Source organism: Saimiri boliviensis, chromosome 13, assembly GCF_048565385.1.
Source record: "Saimiri boliviensis isolate mSaiBol1 chromosome 13, mSaiBol1.pri, whole genome shotgun sequence".
Taxonomy (NCBI): Eukaryota; Metazoa; Chordata; class Mammalia; order Primates; family Cebidae; genus Saimiri; species Saimiri boliviensis.
The window spans coordinates 63,503,008-63,521,561 of NC_133461.1; the positions used below are offsets into that span (position 1 = coordinate 63,503,008).

The 18,554-nt window shown below is 39.0% G+C and overlaps 1 protein-coding gene across 4 annotated transcripts in view; it reads left to right on the forward strand.

Moving 5' to 3' along the window:
- Nucleotides 1-18,554, forward strand: part of ARHGAP28 (Rho GTPase activating protein 28) — a 189,626-nt gene that overhangs the window by 102,108 nt on the left and 68,964 nt on the right. For all 4 annotated transcript variants that reach the window (XM_010335561.3, XM_003924830.4, XM_010335562.3 and 1 more), the window contains exon 3: nucleotides 6,436-6,653. In XM_010335561.3, coding sequence (XP_010333863.2) covers nucleotides 6,436-6,653 — 218 coding nt within the window. The remainder of the gene's footprint in view (nucleotides 1-6,435; nucleotides 6,654-18,554) is intronic.

Genomic DNA, 18,554 nt, shown 5'->3' on the forward strand with positions numbered 1-18,554 from the left:
GAGAATGTGTTCCATGTCTTTCTCTTAGCTTCTGGTGTTGCTGGCAATCCTGGCTGTTCCTTGGCTGTTGATACCACCTTGTGCCACTCTCTGTCTCCGCAGTCCATAGCATACTCCCTATTTTTGTCTGTTTCTTCTCCTCTTCTTACAAAGCTACCAGTTACGTTGGATTAAGGGCCTACCCTACTCTAGTGTGATGTCATCTCAATTTACATCTTAATCCCATCTGCAAAAGCTTTGTTTCCACATAAGGTTATATTTATAGATACCAGCATTTAAGACTTCAACATATCTTTTTGGGAGATATAATTCAATCCATAACAGTAATATTCCATTGTATAAATGTGCCACAATTTGTTTATCCATCTACTTTTAAATTTGAGCATTGTTTACAATTTTGCTTATGATGAATAATGCTGTTATGGGCAATCTTGTGAAAGACTTTTGGGTAGATATGTTTTTATTTCTCCTGGATATATGCAGTTTTCAGAGAATGTTCAACCACGTAAGAAACTGCCAGCATTTTTCCAGAGTAGCTGTACTATTTTACGCCCCTTCCAGCAATATGTGACAGACAGTTCAATTTCACATCATTGCAACACGTGATGCTTTCAGTCTCCGTTGTATGAGTGATTCTAGTGGATGTGTGGAGTATCTCATTATGGTTGTAATTACGTTTCGCTGGTGACTAACAATGTTGAACATTTTCTCCTGTGCTTGTTGTCTTTTCATATATCTTGTTTTGTGAAAACCTTTGACTGATTTTTAAAACCTTTTATTACTTTTTATTAAAACCTTTTATTACTATATATTCTTGATACAAGTCCCTTGTTAAATATATGTATTATAAATATTTTCTCACTGCCTGTGACTTGTCTATTCATATTCTTAATGGGGTCTTTTAATTGGGTTTGTAAAATCGGTCTTTTCAGTTGTTTGTTGCCGGCATATAGAAATACAGTTGATTTTTGTATCTTGATGCTATATATCATTACCTTCCTAAATTCATTTTCTACTAGTTGTCTACTAGATTTCTTAGGATTATGTATGGAAGCAAAGAGGTCATCTATGAGTAGTGACAATTTTCCTTTCTGATTTTTGTACTTTTATTTTTGAGCTTGCCTTATCATACTGGCTAGGGCCTCTGGTACCACACATACGTATCCTTGTTATGTTCCCAGTCTTCCATTCTGACTTTCTTAGGTTTATAAGGTTATTCTTTGCAAGATATATCTTTTTTCATCCTCTTATTCTCTACCTGTCTGTTGTTTTGTTTTGTTTTTTTCGCTGTTTCTTCATATTTTCTATGCTTGCATTTCAGCTATATCACTTTAATTGGTTTAGTTGCTGTTCAGGCATTTTAGTCTTCATCCCTAACTTATCATAGTCTACTTAGATAAGTACCATGCTTCACTCTATCAAATAGAAGAACCTTGCAGCGCTTTAATTCCATACTTCTTCCTGCCCGGTGCTTTGTGCCGTTGTCTTACGTATAGCATCTGCATACATTGTACGTACATCAATGCAGTATCGTCATTTTTGCTTTAAGTTGTCACATGCACCCATATATTTTTTATTTTGAAATAATTCCAAACATATAGAGAAGCCACAAGTGCAATTTTAAAGACCGTTTGTTTTTCAGGGACCATTTGAGAGCAATTGCCAACCTCATGTTCTATCACTCCCAAGTACTTTAGGTGTTGTATGTATTTGTACATAGACATCTATAGAGAGAGAAAGCCATTCCCTGTATAATCACAGCATACTAGGGAAATGAACACGTTATTTTTAATATATTACTATCATCTAGTCCTCAGACTGCTATCATTTCTATATTACCTTTTATGGCAAAAGAAAAAGACTCCAGTTTAGAATCACTTATGTTTAATTGAAAAATGTGTTTCTCTTTCTTCTCTCTTTCTCTCCCCACGCCCCCCCTTTTTTTTTTTACAGTCTTGAAGAGTTTCTTAGCCTTTCTCTGATTTTTATGACCTTGACACTTGAAAATTATAGGTAATTTTTATGGAATGTTTCTCTACATCAGGCAATTTGGGATTGTCTGATGTTTCCCAATGACTTAGATTCAGGTTATACATCGTGCGCAAATTGTGATGTTGTCTTCTTCTCATGGCCTCCTGTCAGGTGGCTCACAATTTTAATTTGTTTCTGTCACTGATGATGTCCACTTCAATCATTTACTTAAGGGGGTAAATGCAAGGTTTCTCCACTCTGAAGTTAGTCATTTCATTTTTCTAATTACTGTTCTTGGGAGGTACCGTCAAACTATATAAACATCCCACAGTACACCAAATTATTTATTTATATCAGAATAGACTCCTGGTTTATTTAGTGGGTTTATCTTTTACTATCATTTATTTTGATGCTCAGATTGCCCCACATTTCATTTGGCAGTCAGTTAAGGAATATATATATGGCGACCCCAAGCATCCTATTTGAAAACGACCACTCAAGGCTATTTTTAACCAACCAAGATTACAGATGTTGCATAGAGTGGGGCAAACAGTGGAGGGTATGAGTCCAGTCAAGGTAGTGACTGCGGGAACTAAAATGAACTCCCTTAAGAGCAGGATAAGGAATACAGTGTCTCTAATAGAATGCTCTAGCAGGTGTTGGTGTTAGTTATTAAAAAAAAAAAAAAAAAAAAAAAAGCAGAAATGTTTCTTTCTCTTCCACTAGAGTTGATAATTTAGTGGAAGAGAAGGTAATTAATGAAATCATATAAATAGATACATTTGGAGGAGAGAATTATTTGAAGGAAGAAGAAACAGCAGGGTTAGGATTCATAGCAGTAGGACAAGACCTTATGTGATGGGTTCAGGGAAAAAGAGACTTTCCTAAGAAAGGGATGTAGAAACTGAGACCTGAAAGATGGGTGGTCAGTAATTATGAGGTCATGCAGAAGGACTGGCATGTCCAAAGACCTTGTGACAAAATAGAATGTTGGGTTTTTGAGGAATCCAAAGTAGGCCAGTATTGCCCGAAAACAGGAGAGGAGGAGAGCATGGTATAAGTGTGTCCAGAAATGTAAGCAGTTGCTGACTTACATTTAACATCTGGTTGGCTATGGTAAGGGTTTTCTTAATCATAAGAGCAAAGACAAACTGTAGAATTATTTTTGTTTTCATTTGAAAGGGCTTATTTAGTTATAATATGGATAATAGGTAAGAAGGGGATCAAGAATGGCCTAGGAAGAACTGTCGGGAGTCTATCACAGCAGTCCACGTGAGAGGATGTAGCTGGGACCAGGGTCATGGCAGGAGACATAAAGGAAAGTGGACATTTTGAGCAATAATAAGGAGGTAACATGGAAAGGCCTTGGGGAAGTGTCGGAGTTGATGTGTGAAAGAGAGGGAGAGGTCAAGAATGCCTCCTGGGTTACTCTCTTGCCTAATTACATGGGAGGGTGTCTTTCATTTGTTGAAATATGGAATCCTGAAAGAGGCCTAGAGTTGGGAGTGAGAAATAATGAGTTTAGGTTTGAACGCAGTGAATATGACATAAGAATGACAGAACCAAGTAGATACTGAATAGGCAGTCAGATATATGGAACTGAAATTCAAAGGAGTGCTCTGTTGAAGTTACACATTTGGCAGCTGGAGTGAACAGCCAATAGGAAGAGTAACCCTGATATCTGCCCCGGACATTTCTTACCCATGGAAAACGTATATCCTACTTACGCTGCAGGTTAAGGACTTAGATCGTCCTCACCCTTGATTTATGTCAACTCCAGTCCTACCAAGTACTCTTTCCTCCACTCTTTAATTATTCCCTACATAGGCGGAGGGGGAAAATTCAACTTTTAAAATTTAAAAAAGTTATTTATGTATTTATTTTGAGATGGAGTCTCACTCTGTCACCAGGCTAGAATGCAGAGGCGAGATCTCGGCTTACAGCAACCTCTGCTTCCAGGGTTCAAGCGATTCTCCTGCCTCAGCCTCCCAAGTAGCTGGAACTACAGACATGTGCCACGATGCTCAGCTAATTTTTGTAGTTTTAGGAGAGACAGGGTTTCACCATGTTGGCCAGGATGGTCTTGATCCGCCCAACTCGGCCTCCCAAAGTGCTGGGATTATAAATGTGAGCTACCATGCCCGGCCTAAAATTTTAATATTAAAATATTACATTGTAAATTGTAAATTTTGTCTTCAGAAATTAAAATCTTATCCATAACTTAAGGAAGAGTTCCACATCGTAACTCACTAACTTAAAAGGCTTATTATTTAGGTTAAGCCTGCCAATCATAAATTCGCCTTTCATTGTTTGTTAAAGGGACAGTTTACAAAGCACATAAACAATTAAAATAAGATAACAAATTAAATATTCACTTAGCTAAGAAACTAGGCCTGTAACAAGACACATCAAAGGCTTTGTTTGTACACCAGTGACGCAATAATGTAAGCAGAATCCAGGACTCCAAGACTAATGCTTTGACATGCTAATCTGCGATTTAAACAATGCTCATTTGGGTAATGCCTCTTTAGCATAGTTCCCAGAAACATACGTTTAATAGATTTTCTGTTACAGGACACTGTTATTCTGATTTCCTTATATTTCTATATACTGAGGAATTACAGGTTTTTGAATTTGCTTCTGAGAAAAGAGGTTAGTGTTCAGAATAAGGAGAAAGGTAGGAGAATAAACATCAATTGAATACTGACTTTGTTCCAGATTGTTTGCTACCTGTCACAAATACATTGATTTAAAAAAAAAAAAATCCTCACAGGCATCTAATCCTTTGTGGTTACTTCTCTCCCTGTTATATTTTTCTCTAATTTGGTCTTGAGGTCTCTCTCGGGTGAGTGGCTATAAACCGACCCCGCTCTGATGGAGCTACAGGGGATTCGGTCACTGAGGTTTGCCTTGCACAGGATACCTCCTTATCCTGGTGGGTGGCCTAATACCTTCTCGTTCAACCCATGACCTGGTGTCCCTCTCACAGGAAACTCATTTGTACTGGCAGAGAGCGTAGAAGAGCCCTGACTGGAAATAAACTAGATTCAGGTGTGTGGGCCAGGTGAGACACAGAGCAGGCAACTCGGCAAAACAGAAGACATGAGAGAACGGACAGATCCCAGGGAGAAGACAGCAGCTCCTCTCCCAGGGCCCGTGGGAAGAGGCAGCCATCTGGGACACTTACAATCAACAGGCAGGCAGGGAACAGGAAAGAGAGAGTGACTGAGGGACCTGGGGACCACAGCCTCCATTAGGATCCAAGCATTGCCCAACAGATTTCTTACCCTGAGTCCTAAGAGCAGGCGGACATGAGTTCCAGAGAGTCACATTGTGACTGGGAGGTGGTCACTGCACTGTATCTGCACAGTTCATGTAGGGGGTGTGGGTTGGTGGGATGAGTATGGCAGGTTGTATCCAGCTGTCTCGTCGGAAGTCATCACCAAGAGGTGATTGTATAAGGCAGATATCAGGATCCATCACATTGAGGAATTGGGAGGAGGCAGACGCCCAGAAACCGCATGAAGAGTGACTAAGCCCTGCCTCTGGTGTGAGAAAGTTAAACCCATATTCAAAAGGGATGCCGAGACAACATAAAATTATTCTTATAATAATCCGTAATCCCAGCCCATTCTTATAATTCTTTCCCGTAATTACTGTAGAAAAAAATACATGTACTCATTTCACCATACTCATTTTGCCAAGAGGACACTGAGGCCTCGAAGTATCTTAAGACTTAGGAATCGGGCAGCTGGTGAATGGTGGCCCTGGCATTTGAACCTCCACGTGACTGCTTGAAAAACCGATTTGTATTTCATTAAATCATGGCTTTTTCTGTTATAGTTTTAATTTAAATAGTCATATTTTATCACTTTCTGAAATCAGTAGGCCAGATATGGCTCATATCTAACTCTTTATCAGGCAAATTTACTTTTAAGTCTGCCAATTACCTTACTTTATTAGAAAATACTTTAAATTTTGACTTATTTTAAAAATACAATGCAGACTTTCATTCATTCTTATAGTTTTTTTTTTTTTTTTTGAGAGCGAGTCTTGCTCTGTCACCCGTCTTGAGAGCAGTAGCATGATCTCAGCTCACTATAACCTCTGCCTCCCAGGTTCAAGCGATTCTCCTGCCTCACTCTCCCTAGTAGCTAGGACTGCAGGCGTGTACCACTACGCTCAGCTAATTTTTGTATTTTTAGTAGAAACGGGGTTTCACCATGTTGGCCAGGATGGTCTCAATCTCTTGACCTCATGATCTGCCCACCTCAGCCTCCCAAAGTGCTATGATTACGGGCGAGAGCCACCACACCCAGCCCATTCTTATAATTCTTTCCCATAATTGCTGTAGAAAAAAATACAAATATTATAGTATTTACTGATACTTCCTCTCTGATAGTCACATGGCATCCAATCACCCAGAAAAAGTTCTAACCTTCTCTTGGTAATGTTCTTTTACAGAAGGAGAACTTGAAGCAGAATGGCTGCAAGATGTGGGTTTATCGACTCTGATCTCAGGTGATGAAGAGGAAGATGGTAAAGCCTTGCTCTCTACATTGACTCGAACCCAAGCAGCTGCAGTGAAAAAAAGATATAATACCTACACCCAAACCATGAGGAAAAAGAATAAGCAGTCTGTCAGGGATGTCAGAGACATTTTTGGAGTCAGTGAATCTCCTGTAAGTAATAGCTCAAACATGGCTCAAAAGGTGCTTGGTTTGATTGGGGATGGGGGTAGGGTGGGGCTGGGGTAGAAAAAATAGCAGAAATGTTGGTTGAATGGTTCCTTTATAACTTCTTGAGAAAACTAAAGCAGACAACACAGTGCAAATTTTTACAGGTTTGAACTTAAGTGATCGTTTCTCGTCTCCTGTACTGCAATCTCCCTCAATAGTAAATTTATTCCCTTCTTTGTTGAAATCAGAAAGTGACTTCTTCAGCAGTGGAGCTAGTCTTTGTGGGTAGGATACACAGGCCCTTTACTTAAATTTAAGCACTGATTAGAAACTCTGTGGTCGGGCAAAGGAGTCCCAGGGAAGTGGCCTTCAGTGTTTGTAAGCAAGACTAGGTGGTTTGGTTTCAATAGGGGTTGGTGATGAGAGATTCAGTAGGGTGCCCTTTATGTTCTAATAAATTAAAATGGTCAAAAAATAAAAGATACTAGCGTTAAGTGGGTGAGAAAATGCTTCAGAAAACCATAAGGGAAGCACCACATGTTTTATGAGAAATGGCTGATTGAAGTTCTAGCTCACCCTTAGCAATTTTATGTCCACAATTTTACATCTAAGGCTGTTACTCATGTTCTCCTATGTATACATGTGTTTTACAGCCAGCTCTGTCTTATAGCTTACTTGTTAATTGATTCACTGCACAAGCACGATGTTACATTGCAATAATTGCATCACAGATGTGACAAATGCTTATTGAATACATTATCTGTGCAAGATTCTAGGTTAGCTTTTATGCAGATGGGATTCTTGAAACATTTAGGATAATTAGTATATAGAAAAAAGGAAATTTGATACTCAGCTGCAGTTAGAAACAAGTTGCCTGGGCAAGTTAATCACTCTGATTTAGGTTTCTTCTCCAATTAATTACAGTATCAATAATGGCATACATTAAAACTTCAGGGGTATTGAGTAGAAATCATGGTTTAAGACAGTCTCCAACTTGAATTACTTAAGGTTGTCTGTAAGTCATATCTTCTCTTAAAGTAATCACGTTGAATAGTTGCCAAGACAGCTCATACAGGCCCAGTTAACCTTTGTATCTGTGTTAACAGTGTCCTAGAATAGCACTATCCTTTAGAAGTTTCTGTAGTGATGGAAATGGTCTACTTCTGTCCAGTATGGTAGCTCTAGTTATATGACTGCCAACACTTTAAAAGTGGCTAGTGTGAATAAGAAATTCAATTTTTAATTTTTTTAATTTTAATTGATTTAAATATGAACAGTCACATGTAGCTTGTAGCTTATGTATTGAATAACATAGTTCTAGAATCTCCTGCCATATATAATGATATAACTTATGGTAAGTGCATTTTGAGTTCTGAGCTATTTGGATTTTCAACCTAGTGTAAACCTGTGTCATTCTGGATGGCAGGATTTTCTACAGCTGTGACTGAGTAAAGGTGAATTCCACCATGTGAGGCAAGGACATTAGCTATAGGTGCCCTGACCAAGATGCCTACTGCAGTAAAGGTTTGCCTTGCTGGCTTTAATTCCTTGGGCTTGACATTTTGGTATTTTTTATCTGACTATACATATCAGATGTCTGTCTTCAGACATCACCCAACAGCATCTTGGTTTATGATCAGAAACTGTGAACCTTAATGTCTAGTGGCACTTAGAGTCCTTTATGCTATGATACTGCAGCAGTACCAGGGGACTATTTATTTTTATTTATTTTTATTTTTGAACAATAGAGATGGGGTGTCACCATGTTGGCCAGGCTGGTGTTGAACTCCTGACCTCAGGTGATCCACCCATCTCAGCCTCCCAAAGTGCTGGGATTACAGGCGTGAGCCACTGCTCCCGGCCTTTTTAAAAAAATTTAATTTAATTTAATTGTTTTTAGAGATGGGGTTTCACCATGTTGCCCAGCTGGTCTTGAACTCTTGACCTCAGGTGATCCACCCACCTCAGCCTCCCAAAATACTAGGTGAGCCACCATGCCAAGCCTCCAAGTGATGATTTTGTGGGAAATTGGGATAGACTCCATAACAACAACCTAATAAATAAAGGACAAGTAACCTGTCTTGTGGGATTTGAAAAGGTTATTATACTTCTTAACAATCTTTTTTTTCCAAGGACTTTCTACTTGAGAAGCAGTATTCGAATGCTTTGTTTTAGTTAGTTCATATTAACCAACATAATTTTTTTAGATTAAGAGTTATTGTAAGTTTCTAAGTCAGTCTCACCCATAACTTGCAATCTATTTGGTGTTTGAAGAAAGGAAAGAGGAAAGCAATTGTGAATTGTACTATTTGTACTAAATCTTCGGGATTTATTGGCAAATTTATTTCAGGTAGTGTATTAGAAAAAGGAAAACTTTGTTTCCTAGGCTAAAGGTCTAATTGATTAATACATTTGATTTATGATGGCTGTTCATGTTTATTTGACTTACGATGTTACATTGGACTTACGACCATTCATGTTCATTTGAAATTCAAATTCTTTCAAATGAATTTTCTTTTAAAATAAATGAAGAGCAGCTCTCCTTCTTTCCTCTTTTGAGCATTGAGGTATGGTAATCTCAGATGTTCTGCTGGGTTCCAGCTGGAGCAGGGGGATGCCCTTCGGTTCTGGTGGTTTCTTTCTTCCTTTCTTGTATCCACCAAAGTAGATCCCAAAGAAATACAGTACCTAGTTGATTCCAGCTGACAAGAGACTAGGAGAGTTGCAGTTGGGTGATTTGCTATTACTGTAAATAAAAAGAGGGCCTGAGCCTGGGAATTCTTCTTAAAAAAAAAAAATTTCCTGGGCCATTTTTCAGTTGTCTCCAGGATCATCTTGAGAGGGTCTTAAAATCTTTGCATCCATGCTGCCTTTCTCACTTCTATTTCCAGATACTCCAGGCTTTGAATTTTGCTTTTCCCTAGGAAACTGCGAAATTAAAAAGGCTTTCTAGGCTTTTCGAAGATCCTCCATTTACTCAAATATCTAGAGTATGCATAACTATTCTCTTCGGATTTCCATAACTATTCTTTTCAGATTTCCTAAGACTAGAGAATGCATAACTATTCTCTTCAGATTTCCATAACTATTCTCTTCAGATTTCCTAAGACTTTGGACTTCTAGTAATGTAAAAACAGCAAGATAAAGGGTATTTTTTGTGTTTGCTTCTTTTTTCTTTAGACCCGGAAAGGAAAGATAAAGTGCTCACTTCCCCAAAATAAAATGTCTTTTTTTTTTCACTGAGACAGGCAAATGGTCTCAGTGAGTAATAAACTGGTGTCTAACTCCTGGAAAGACCAAAAAAGGGCCTATGAGGGTCGCATTTGCGGTGGGGAGCGAGGAATGGCCCAGAGCTCTTCCTTCTGTCTGCCTTCCTTTTTCTCTCCTGCCAGTCCTGCTGCGGAAGCCTCAGTTCTAGAGAGAATTGAGAATGGGAACTAAGGAAGGGGGTGGGCACAGGAGAAATAAGACCATATATTCTAGGGAGTCAAAAGGTCTTGTGCTATCTTGGGAAATAGGCCAGTCAATGAAATGAAATCAGTATAAGCTTGGCATTGTATGAGCTATTTAAAAAATTCAGATCGTTCCTTGTCAGAGATATAAAAAGCTGTATAAACCTAGCCTTTTAAAAAAATATTCATAATATATATGGCCTAAGAAATATCGTGACAGATCTTTTTCTTCTAAAAAATTCAGCATCTGTTTCTGCAAGAAATTTGGAAGCTTCTAGAAAATGTACCTGAACTTTTTCAGTTTTCTATTTGAATGTGACAACATAAACACCAATTCCTCTGTTCCTTCTTCTCCTGTTGTATGTCTGTGGGGTTCTCTTTCTCTCTCTCTCTCTCTCTCTCTCTCTCTCTCCCTCTCTCTCCCTCCTCCCCTTTTCCCCTCCACCCTGTCTCTCCCCTCCCCCCCGCTGTCTGTCTCCCTCCCTGTCACTTACTCTCTCTTTGGCATCATTTACCTACATTAATTGAATAATTAACTAAGATTCTTTATTTTACTTTCTTAGTGAAGTCTTATAATCAGTTTCATAAGGAGATTTTGCATTCATCTTAAATGTATAAATTTGACCCAGTATGCTTATCTAGTAAGGATATAAGTAAAATAGATAAGTATAAGATAAATACTTTTATCTTTATATTGTACAAAATACTTGATATAAGTATTTATCTTATACTTATCTATAAATTCAATAATTTAGAAAATAAATATATAGGTTATACTGGTTCTTCTCTAATTTTTTTTTTTTTTTTTTTTTTTTTGGCTCATAGAATTCCATGCTCATAATTACTCGACTTCAGAGTTTGGAAGATATGTGTCCATTATCTTTTCTCATATTCTGTTCCTATGGGGAAGTACAATGTCTGCGTCAATCCCATTCCTTTACATAACAGATGGGGAAGCTTTTGAAATTTATTTTTATTGCTGGAAACTTGAAATTTCACCAGTTTTATCTTTTTAAAAAATTCATCCTGGTCAGTACTAAGTGAGCCCTTACAATCTGAGAACTAGTTCATTCTTCAGGTTCTACATATTTTCATCTAACATTTCAAAGAAGTCTTTGTTCATTTTATTTTCTCAATTATCTCCTTCTGAAACTCCAGTTAGATGATTGTGGCACTGTGTGGATTGAACCTCTGTGTCTCTTAAATGTTCTTATTTTTTCCAAGCTTATTTTGGCCATGGTGGTTTTAACACTTATGCCTTTCATTATACTTTTTCAAAATTTGGTTTAAAATTTAAACCAGGCATGGTGGCTGACACCTGTAATTCCAGCACTTTGGGAGGCCAAGGCAAGAGGATGCCTTGAGCCCAGAAGTTTGAGACCAGCCTGTGCAGCATACCGAGACCATGTCTCTACAAAAAAAAAAATTTTTTTTAATTAGCCAGTTGTGATGGCACACACCTGCTGTCCCATGCCTGTTGTTTCAGCTACTCAGCAGGCTGAGGTGGGAGAATCACTTGAGCCTGGGGGTCAAGGCTGCAGTGAGCCATGATTGGGCCACTTAACTCCAGCCTGGAAGACAGAGTGATAGATCCTGTCTCAAAAAGAAAAAAAAAATTTAATGGTCATATTGCTAATTTACTGAAGCCCCTCCCCTTGCCCTGAGTTCTCTTTCATTATAGCATCTGTTCTTGTTTCTTGACTGCAGTAGCCTCTCAGCACTCTGCAAGTAATAATCGAATTAAACCTTAAATTTCAGAATTCTCTTCTTCTCCTTGAATTTTCTGCTTCCTTCAGAGTCATGTGCTTATTTTAGCATCGTTGTTTTTCTCTTCCATTGTTGTTGCTCAGTTGGCTTTGATCCTTGGGTGTTGATTTGTGTTTACTAAGAAAAGACTAGATTGATGGCTTAATTCGTATAGGTAATGGGAGCTGTATGGTCCTCTTTTTCTCCCAGAACTCTCCTGTGAATAGGAATCTGGGCCTTTGTGAATGGTGACGTGTGTTGATTGTCATCCTTCATTTAAGACACATACATATGGGATTATTATACCTCGTATGTCTGAATCAAAATATCCTATATACCCCATAAATACATATACCTATGTACCCCCAAAAATTAGAAGTTAAAAAATAACAATACATAACATTTGACATGTGCTCATTTTACATTTATATGAATCGTATTTTTAAGTTTAAAAATTCTATGGTGACAATATAAAAATTTTAAATATGTAAAATATTTTTTTAAAAGACACATACATAATGGCATCAGTGCCAAAGTCATGAGAGTCCTAAAGAACTGTAATTTATTTCCTTTTCAGGAAACTGAACTTCTCTTTTTATACTCCTGTTCATATTCTTTTCAAAGGCTCCAAGTGAAATGCAATTCAGCCTTGTGTCTGTAATCACCACACCCTCACTGGGACTGCCACTGAGGCAGGTGCCACTTGTCACTGAGAGTTAGCTACTGCCTGCTCTTCAGTGTCTGGGAGGGAAGGGTCTGCCTGGCCTCTTTGTTCAGAAAACTAATTTGCAGTGACTTTGGTCCTTCTGAGTTGGGGGTGCTTCCCTGATCTTTTAATTTTGGTTCTGGAAATGAGCTTTTTCTGAATCAGCCTTTACCTTCTACGCATTTCTCTCTTGTGCCCTTTTACAGGCTGAGGTTTTTCCTCTACCCCTATCAAACCCTATCAAACCATTCCTGTCTGATTTTTATCTGCCAGGAACTTCCAACAATTTCTGTTCTGATAATGGAAATGTTCAGTAGTTTTTAGAACTACAGGTTTAAAAAGACTATCTTTGACACTTGGAGTAATTTGCAGGGACAGGAGAAAGTAGCTTGTGCGTTTTACTATCTTGATTGAATTTTCTTGTGCTGATTTTTCGGTAGTATTTATTCCTTTCAAAAAATAATTTTTTTTTCTTACTATGAAAGTAATACATAATTGTTATGGGAAACTTAGAAAATATGAACAGGCAAGGTGAAGAATTACAATTTCTATGAGTCCAAAGAAATTTCATTATTTCACCAATTATCTATCAAATTTAGTTTTTCAATGGAGTTTTTATAATAAAGGAATAGACATTTAACCCTTGTTTTAGTAAAGCCATTGTATAGTAAATCAAAATGTTAAATCAGTCTCCAGATACATCATGCATTGTTTACAGTCCTGTTCATCATGAGCAGAATTCCAGTACCTAAATACATTTTCCAACATTCAGAAGATCTGAATTAAATATTCCTTTCAGTAACACATTTAAATGGGCAAAGTAGTCAATCTAATTTATCTCCAACTTTATAATTGATAAGCAACTAGCTAAAAAGTGGAATTGATTTACAATTGACTATGTAAATATACAGTATACTGTAACAAATGATTATATAACTTATGTATGTATATTTGGCTGCATGTAACAGAAAACGCAAGAAATCATGTGTTATACAAATATGAGTTTGTTTTTCTCTGAAGAAAACAGCGTAGGTGATGTTTTTCCCTACCATGAATCCATTTTCTTTCTGACTTTCTTTTTCGTGTTTCATGAAAACAATCAGGAAACTTAAGGAAGACAGCAGACTGGATTTGGGGTGTATAGTTGATGGAGTCTTCCACAGAGAATAGTGTCTATTAATGTGCCTGGCATTGAGTGGGCACTTAGTATGGGTTGATAAATTGCTAAATGCAGTGACTGTTGCATAGGTAATCATAGATATGGTTATCACCACAAATTTGTGTGAAGCTACACATATTATACATAACAAGTGATTTATTACACAATTAAATTTGGGAAACTATAAATAAAATGCACTTTAATTTTTCTCAATAGAGGATTTTTTGTATCCCAACTCCTCTTTTGTATGTGACTCTGGTTAAAGAAGAGGTATTATCAATTCCATGTAGAAATAGTCAACTGGTAAGATAAAGCAAGGGAAACTGAATGTAAGAAGGTTAGAAAAAATAATTATTTCAAGACAGAAAAACTCATGGGAAAAAATGCCCACTTACATTGAAACCATGAAGAAAGAAAGGAGACTCTTGAAAATAAACTCAGGAATAAATAATTAAATAGCTAAATTCACAAATAACTGTATACCCTACCTATAATAATGAAAATACCAACACCCGCAGCAATTGCTGCAGCCAGAAGTCAAAATGTGGGGGAAGTTGTCAGATCAGCTTGTGCTGTTTTGGATGAGCTCATAATGGAAAATCTTGATCTACCTCCATGTATCCTCTAGTATTAATTTAATTCCCACCATAAGAAATATTTTGACATTTCACTTATTTTCTTTTCAAGACAGAGTCCTGCTGCAGTGCAGTTGCACAGTGATAGCTCACTGTAACCTGGAACTCACTGGCTCAAGCAATCTTCCCACCTCAACCACCCTGGTAGCTGGGACCACAGCTGCACATCACCATGCCCAGCTAATTTTTAAATTTTTTATAGAGATGAGATCTCATTATGTTGCCCAGGCTGGTCTCAGACTCCTAGCCTCTTCCCTACCAAAGAGCTGGGATTACAGACATGAGCCACTGTGCCCAGGTCAGTTATTTTATAAAGGTAAATATCTTTTTTTGTTGGAATTAGAATTGCATTTTTTTCTTCAACTTTTAAGTTCTGGGGTACATGTGCAGGAGGTGCAGGTTTGTTACATAGGTAAACATGTGCCATGGTACTTTGCTGCACAGATCAACCCATCATGTTGGTATTAAACTCCGCATCCATTAGCTATTCTTACTGATGCTCTTCCTCCCCCGACCCTGGACAGGCCCCAGTGTGTGCTGTTCCCCACGTGCGTCCACAATGTGTTCTCATCATTCAGCTCCCACTTACAAGTGAGAACTTTGTGTTCGGTTTTCTGTTCCTGTGTTGGTTTGCTGAGGATAATGGCTTCCAGCTCCATCCATGTTCCTGCAAAGGACATGATCTCATTCCTTTTTATGGCTGCATAGTATTCCACGGTATATATGTACCACTCCAAATGTAAATATCTTATGGAAAGCAGCACTATATCATCTTAAATGTGTAGCAGTAAGTGGAAAAAGTACACTGTCTAGCACAGGAAGTGAACACATTTCATCAGAGCTCATCTTGTCCATTTTAGTAAAAGATTTCAAAGAATGCTAATCTGAGTTCATGACTGCGAATGAATCTGTCTCAGTAGAAGGCTTTATTTCTACGAGATGAACCCCATGCATGATCTATACCACGTGTCATGAATCTTGGGTTCCCCTTTTGAAATGGTGCACCATGCATAGGAGTCATAGAAGGACACGGGTTTGCTGACATGTGCCTCAACCTGATTCATGGTGGCAGACCATTTACAGTGAAAGACTTTCCTCTGCTATACTTCAGTATGTTTTCTTCTCTTTAGTTTTAGGTTTTTTTTTTTTTTTTTTCCTTCCTGTTAGAGGAAGGATTCTTTGCTGTTCCAAGAATAATTTCTTTTCCCACCCTTGACCTAATGAAGGTGATGATGATGATGATGATGATGATGTATTGTTTCTGTGCAGTTTATTTTTCTCTCACATAGATTTCATGTGGGGCACTCTATCTGGAAGCAAGTTCTTGGTCTCTCCTAAGATTCTGCTGAGTGGTTTGGATGTGGCCAGTTTGTGTTCGGGCCGCTCTTCTGTTGCGTGAGGGTGGACTGAGGTCTGGACATGGAGTGCAGTCAGCGGGTGCTGTGAGCAATCCCGTTTTGAAGACTTTTGTATCTATTTTTTTATAATTTAATCTCTTTTCTAATTTTATTATATTTTTCTGAAGTGTGCATTTCATGCCTTCCAGCCATCCCTTTCTTCCCACCAGGATGCTTAGCCCCAGGTTCCATCCTCTCTGCTGTCCCCATTCCCCTTGCAGCTACCACTGTCTCACCCCTCAGCCAGAGGAGGGCAAGTCAGAGCAGACAAGGAATCCTTTCCAAAAATGGGTTTCTGTGAGCCTGTGCCCCCTGCACCGGCTCTACCTTCTGTTTTGGTTGTCTTCTCTTTACCCCGTTGGCAAGGGAAAGATCTCCATCCTTGGATTACGAGAGTGGCTGAAGATACAGCACCCAACACTGGACAGGTGAAATCGACAGCATTTATTAGTCACGTGTCCTCACAGTCCGGAGAGAAAGACACTGCATGCCACACAGGGCCACATGTAGGCTGCTCTTGGGAACAGGGTAAGCAAGCAGGGTCTGCAGGCTTTGTAGTATTAAGAGGGTGAGCTGTCCCCCAACTCCCACAGGAGTAGGTGATTGGGGTTTTGAATAATTCCATGGGCTGGCAGGGAACTGAAATACTACTCAGAGATACACAAGAACTGTCCTCTGGATGAGGAGGGTTGTTTGGCCTCTGCAGGAGCGTGGCGGGGAGAACTGGCTGTTAGGCCATCTGATTTCACCGGATTTCCAGGCAGCTTATCATATTGAGCCCTAATTTCCATCTCATACCACATAAACACCGCCCCCCAACTAGGAATTCTCATTATTCTGGACTTATTTTATTTATTTTATTTATTTTCTCTTGTATGTTTTTTATCCTTATGTTCCATCGTTTACCTTCTCCCAAACTAGAGGAAAAATATGGTGAGTTTTCACAGACCTTCTTCTCTCTCAGTATATTACAGAGGGACTTCTATTTTGGAAAGGTTTGCTGCGTCCTCTATGAGTAGATTTTTAAATTGGACTGCAGACATTGCATCAGGCAAGCAGAGGCCGATAAGGTTTGAAAAATATATTTCATACCTTTTCCAAATCTAACCATGTGAAGCAGAGGATAGCAGTGTAGATAACCATGAAAGGATGAGTGTGTGTGTGTGTGTGTGTGTGTGTGTGTGTGTGTGTGTAGGTTACACAAGTGCTAGTCTTCAAACACCTATATATGGCATTGTGAAATATATTGGCTTAAATATCAAAATATATATTCTGGTTTGTTCCTGGGTGAGGGATTCCCAAGACCATGCCCAGGGTCAGTGATTTAGAAGGACTCACAGGATGCAGCAAATAGTCCTTCCCATGGCTGGAATTGTTACTGCAAAGGAGTAGAGAGCAAAATCTCCAAAGGGAAAGGTACATGAAGCGAAGTCCAGGGAATCTATGCAAGCTTCCAAGAGTCCTGTCTTAGGGGAGTGACATAGGACAAGATTAATTCCTCCCCCAACAAACTGTTGTCTGCCAGGAAAGTTCATTTACACCAACGAGCCCCAGTTTTTTACTGGAAGTTGATCACATAAGCACCCTCTACCTAGTATACAGCAGAATTCGAGACTCCCAGAAGGAAAGCAGGTATTCAGTATAAGCCATATTGTTCGCACAAAGAGTTTAGGATCCATGAGCCAGTCCTAACATTTAGGAAACAGTGGGAACCTCCTGAAACGTAGGTTCTCAATTGCCAGCCAAGGGGCCTGCCTTGCAAAACAGGCCTTTCTAGTGTGTCAGGCCTGCTATGGTGACTCTTTTCTCAAGAGCTCTCAATATAATATATTTCTAGGTGTATGGGGAGTAAAACTTGTTTCATTTCCCTTTATCATCTCTTCTTCCCTTAAAAAGTGATCATCAGAGTGAGGTTTATAGGGTAATCACAATGAAGCAATAGTAGGTACCTAGAGAACACTCACTAAGTGCCTACCACTCCAGACAACAGAAGTAAGATAAGGAGACATGGTCCCTGCACACAGGATTTTTATATGTTAGCCTAAAAATGAATGTAGAGTACAAACAAAAGCAGTGGTGAGGGTTAGAAATGAGACACGGTAATTCACAGTTACCAGGTAGGATAGCAGTTGGCCTTTGGATGGAATCTTTATGAAATGATTTACATCGGCCAGAGGGGAACATGAACCCATCCTGCGTTTGTCTCTCCTTGGCTGCCACCTCCCCAACCCAACCAAGCTATGCCAACCCCACTGGCTGTCACTTTGGGGTAAATGAAACAGTTCTGTCTTGAGCTCCATGTGAAAGAGTGAATAATCAAAAGTGCCAAAAGGAGCTCAGGCTTCCTTGGGATGTACAGACAGAAGCAGAATTACAGCGGCCTCCTCTGTCCCTCTCCTTCCCAGTCTCCCCACGGCCAAAACAGCCTCTCACCTGGCTTTCTCTATGCCTTTCGTTTCAAATCATTGAAGGTCTTAGCACCTTTGAAAGGTTAATCAGGGCCAGGTATGGTGGCTTACACCTGTAATCCTAGCATTTAGGGAGGCCAAGGCAGGAAGATCTCTTGATCCCAGGAGTTTGAGACCAGCCTGGACAACAAAGCCAGACCCTGTCTCTACAAAAATAAAATAAAATAAAAAATTAGCCAGATCCAATGGCATGTTCCTATAGTCCCAGCTATTGAGGAGGATCCCTTGAGCCCAGATGTTCAAGGTTGCAGTGAGCTATGATCTCACTAATACATTCCAGACTGGATGACAGAGCAAGACCCTGTGTCAAAAAAAAAGAAAGAAAAGTTAACCAGGGTAAG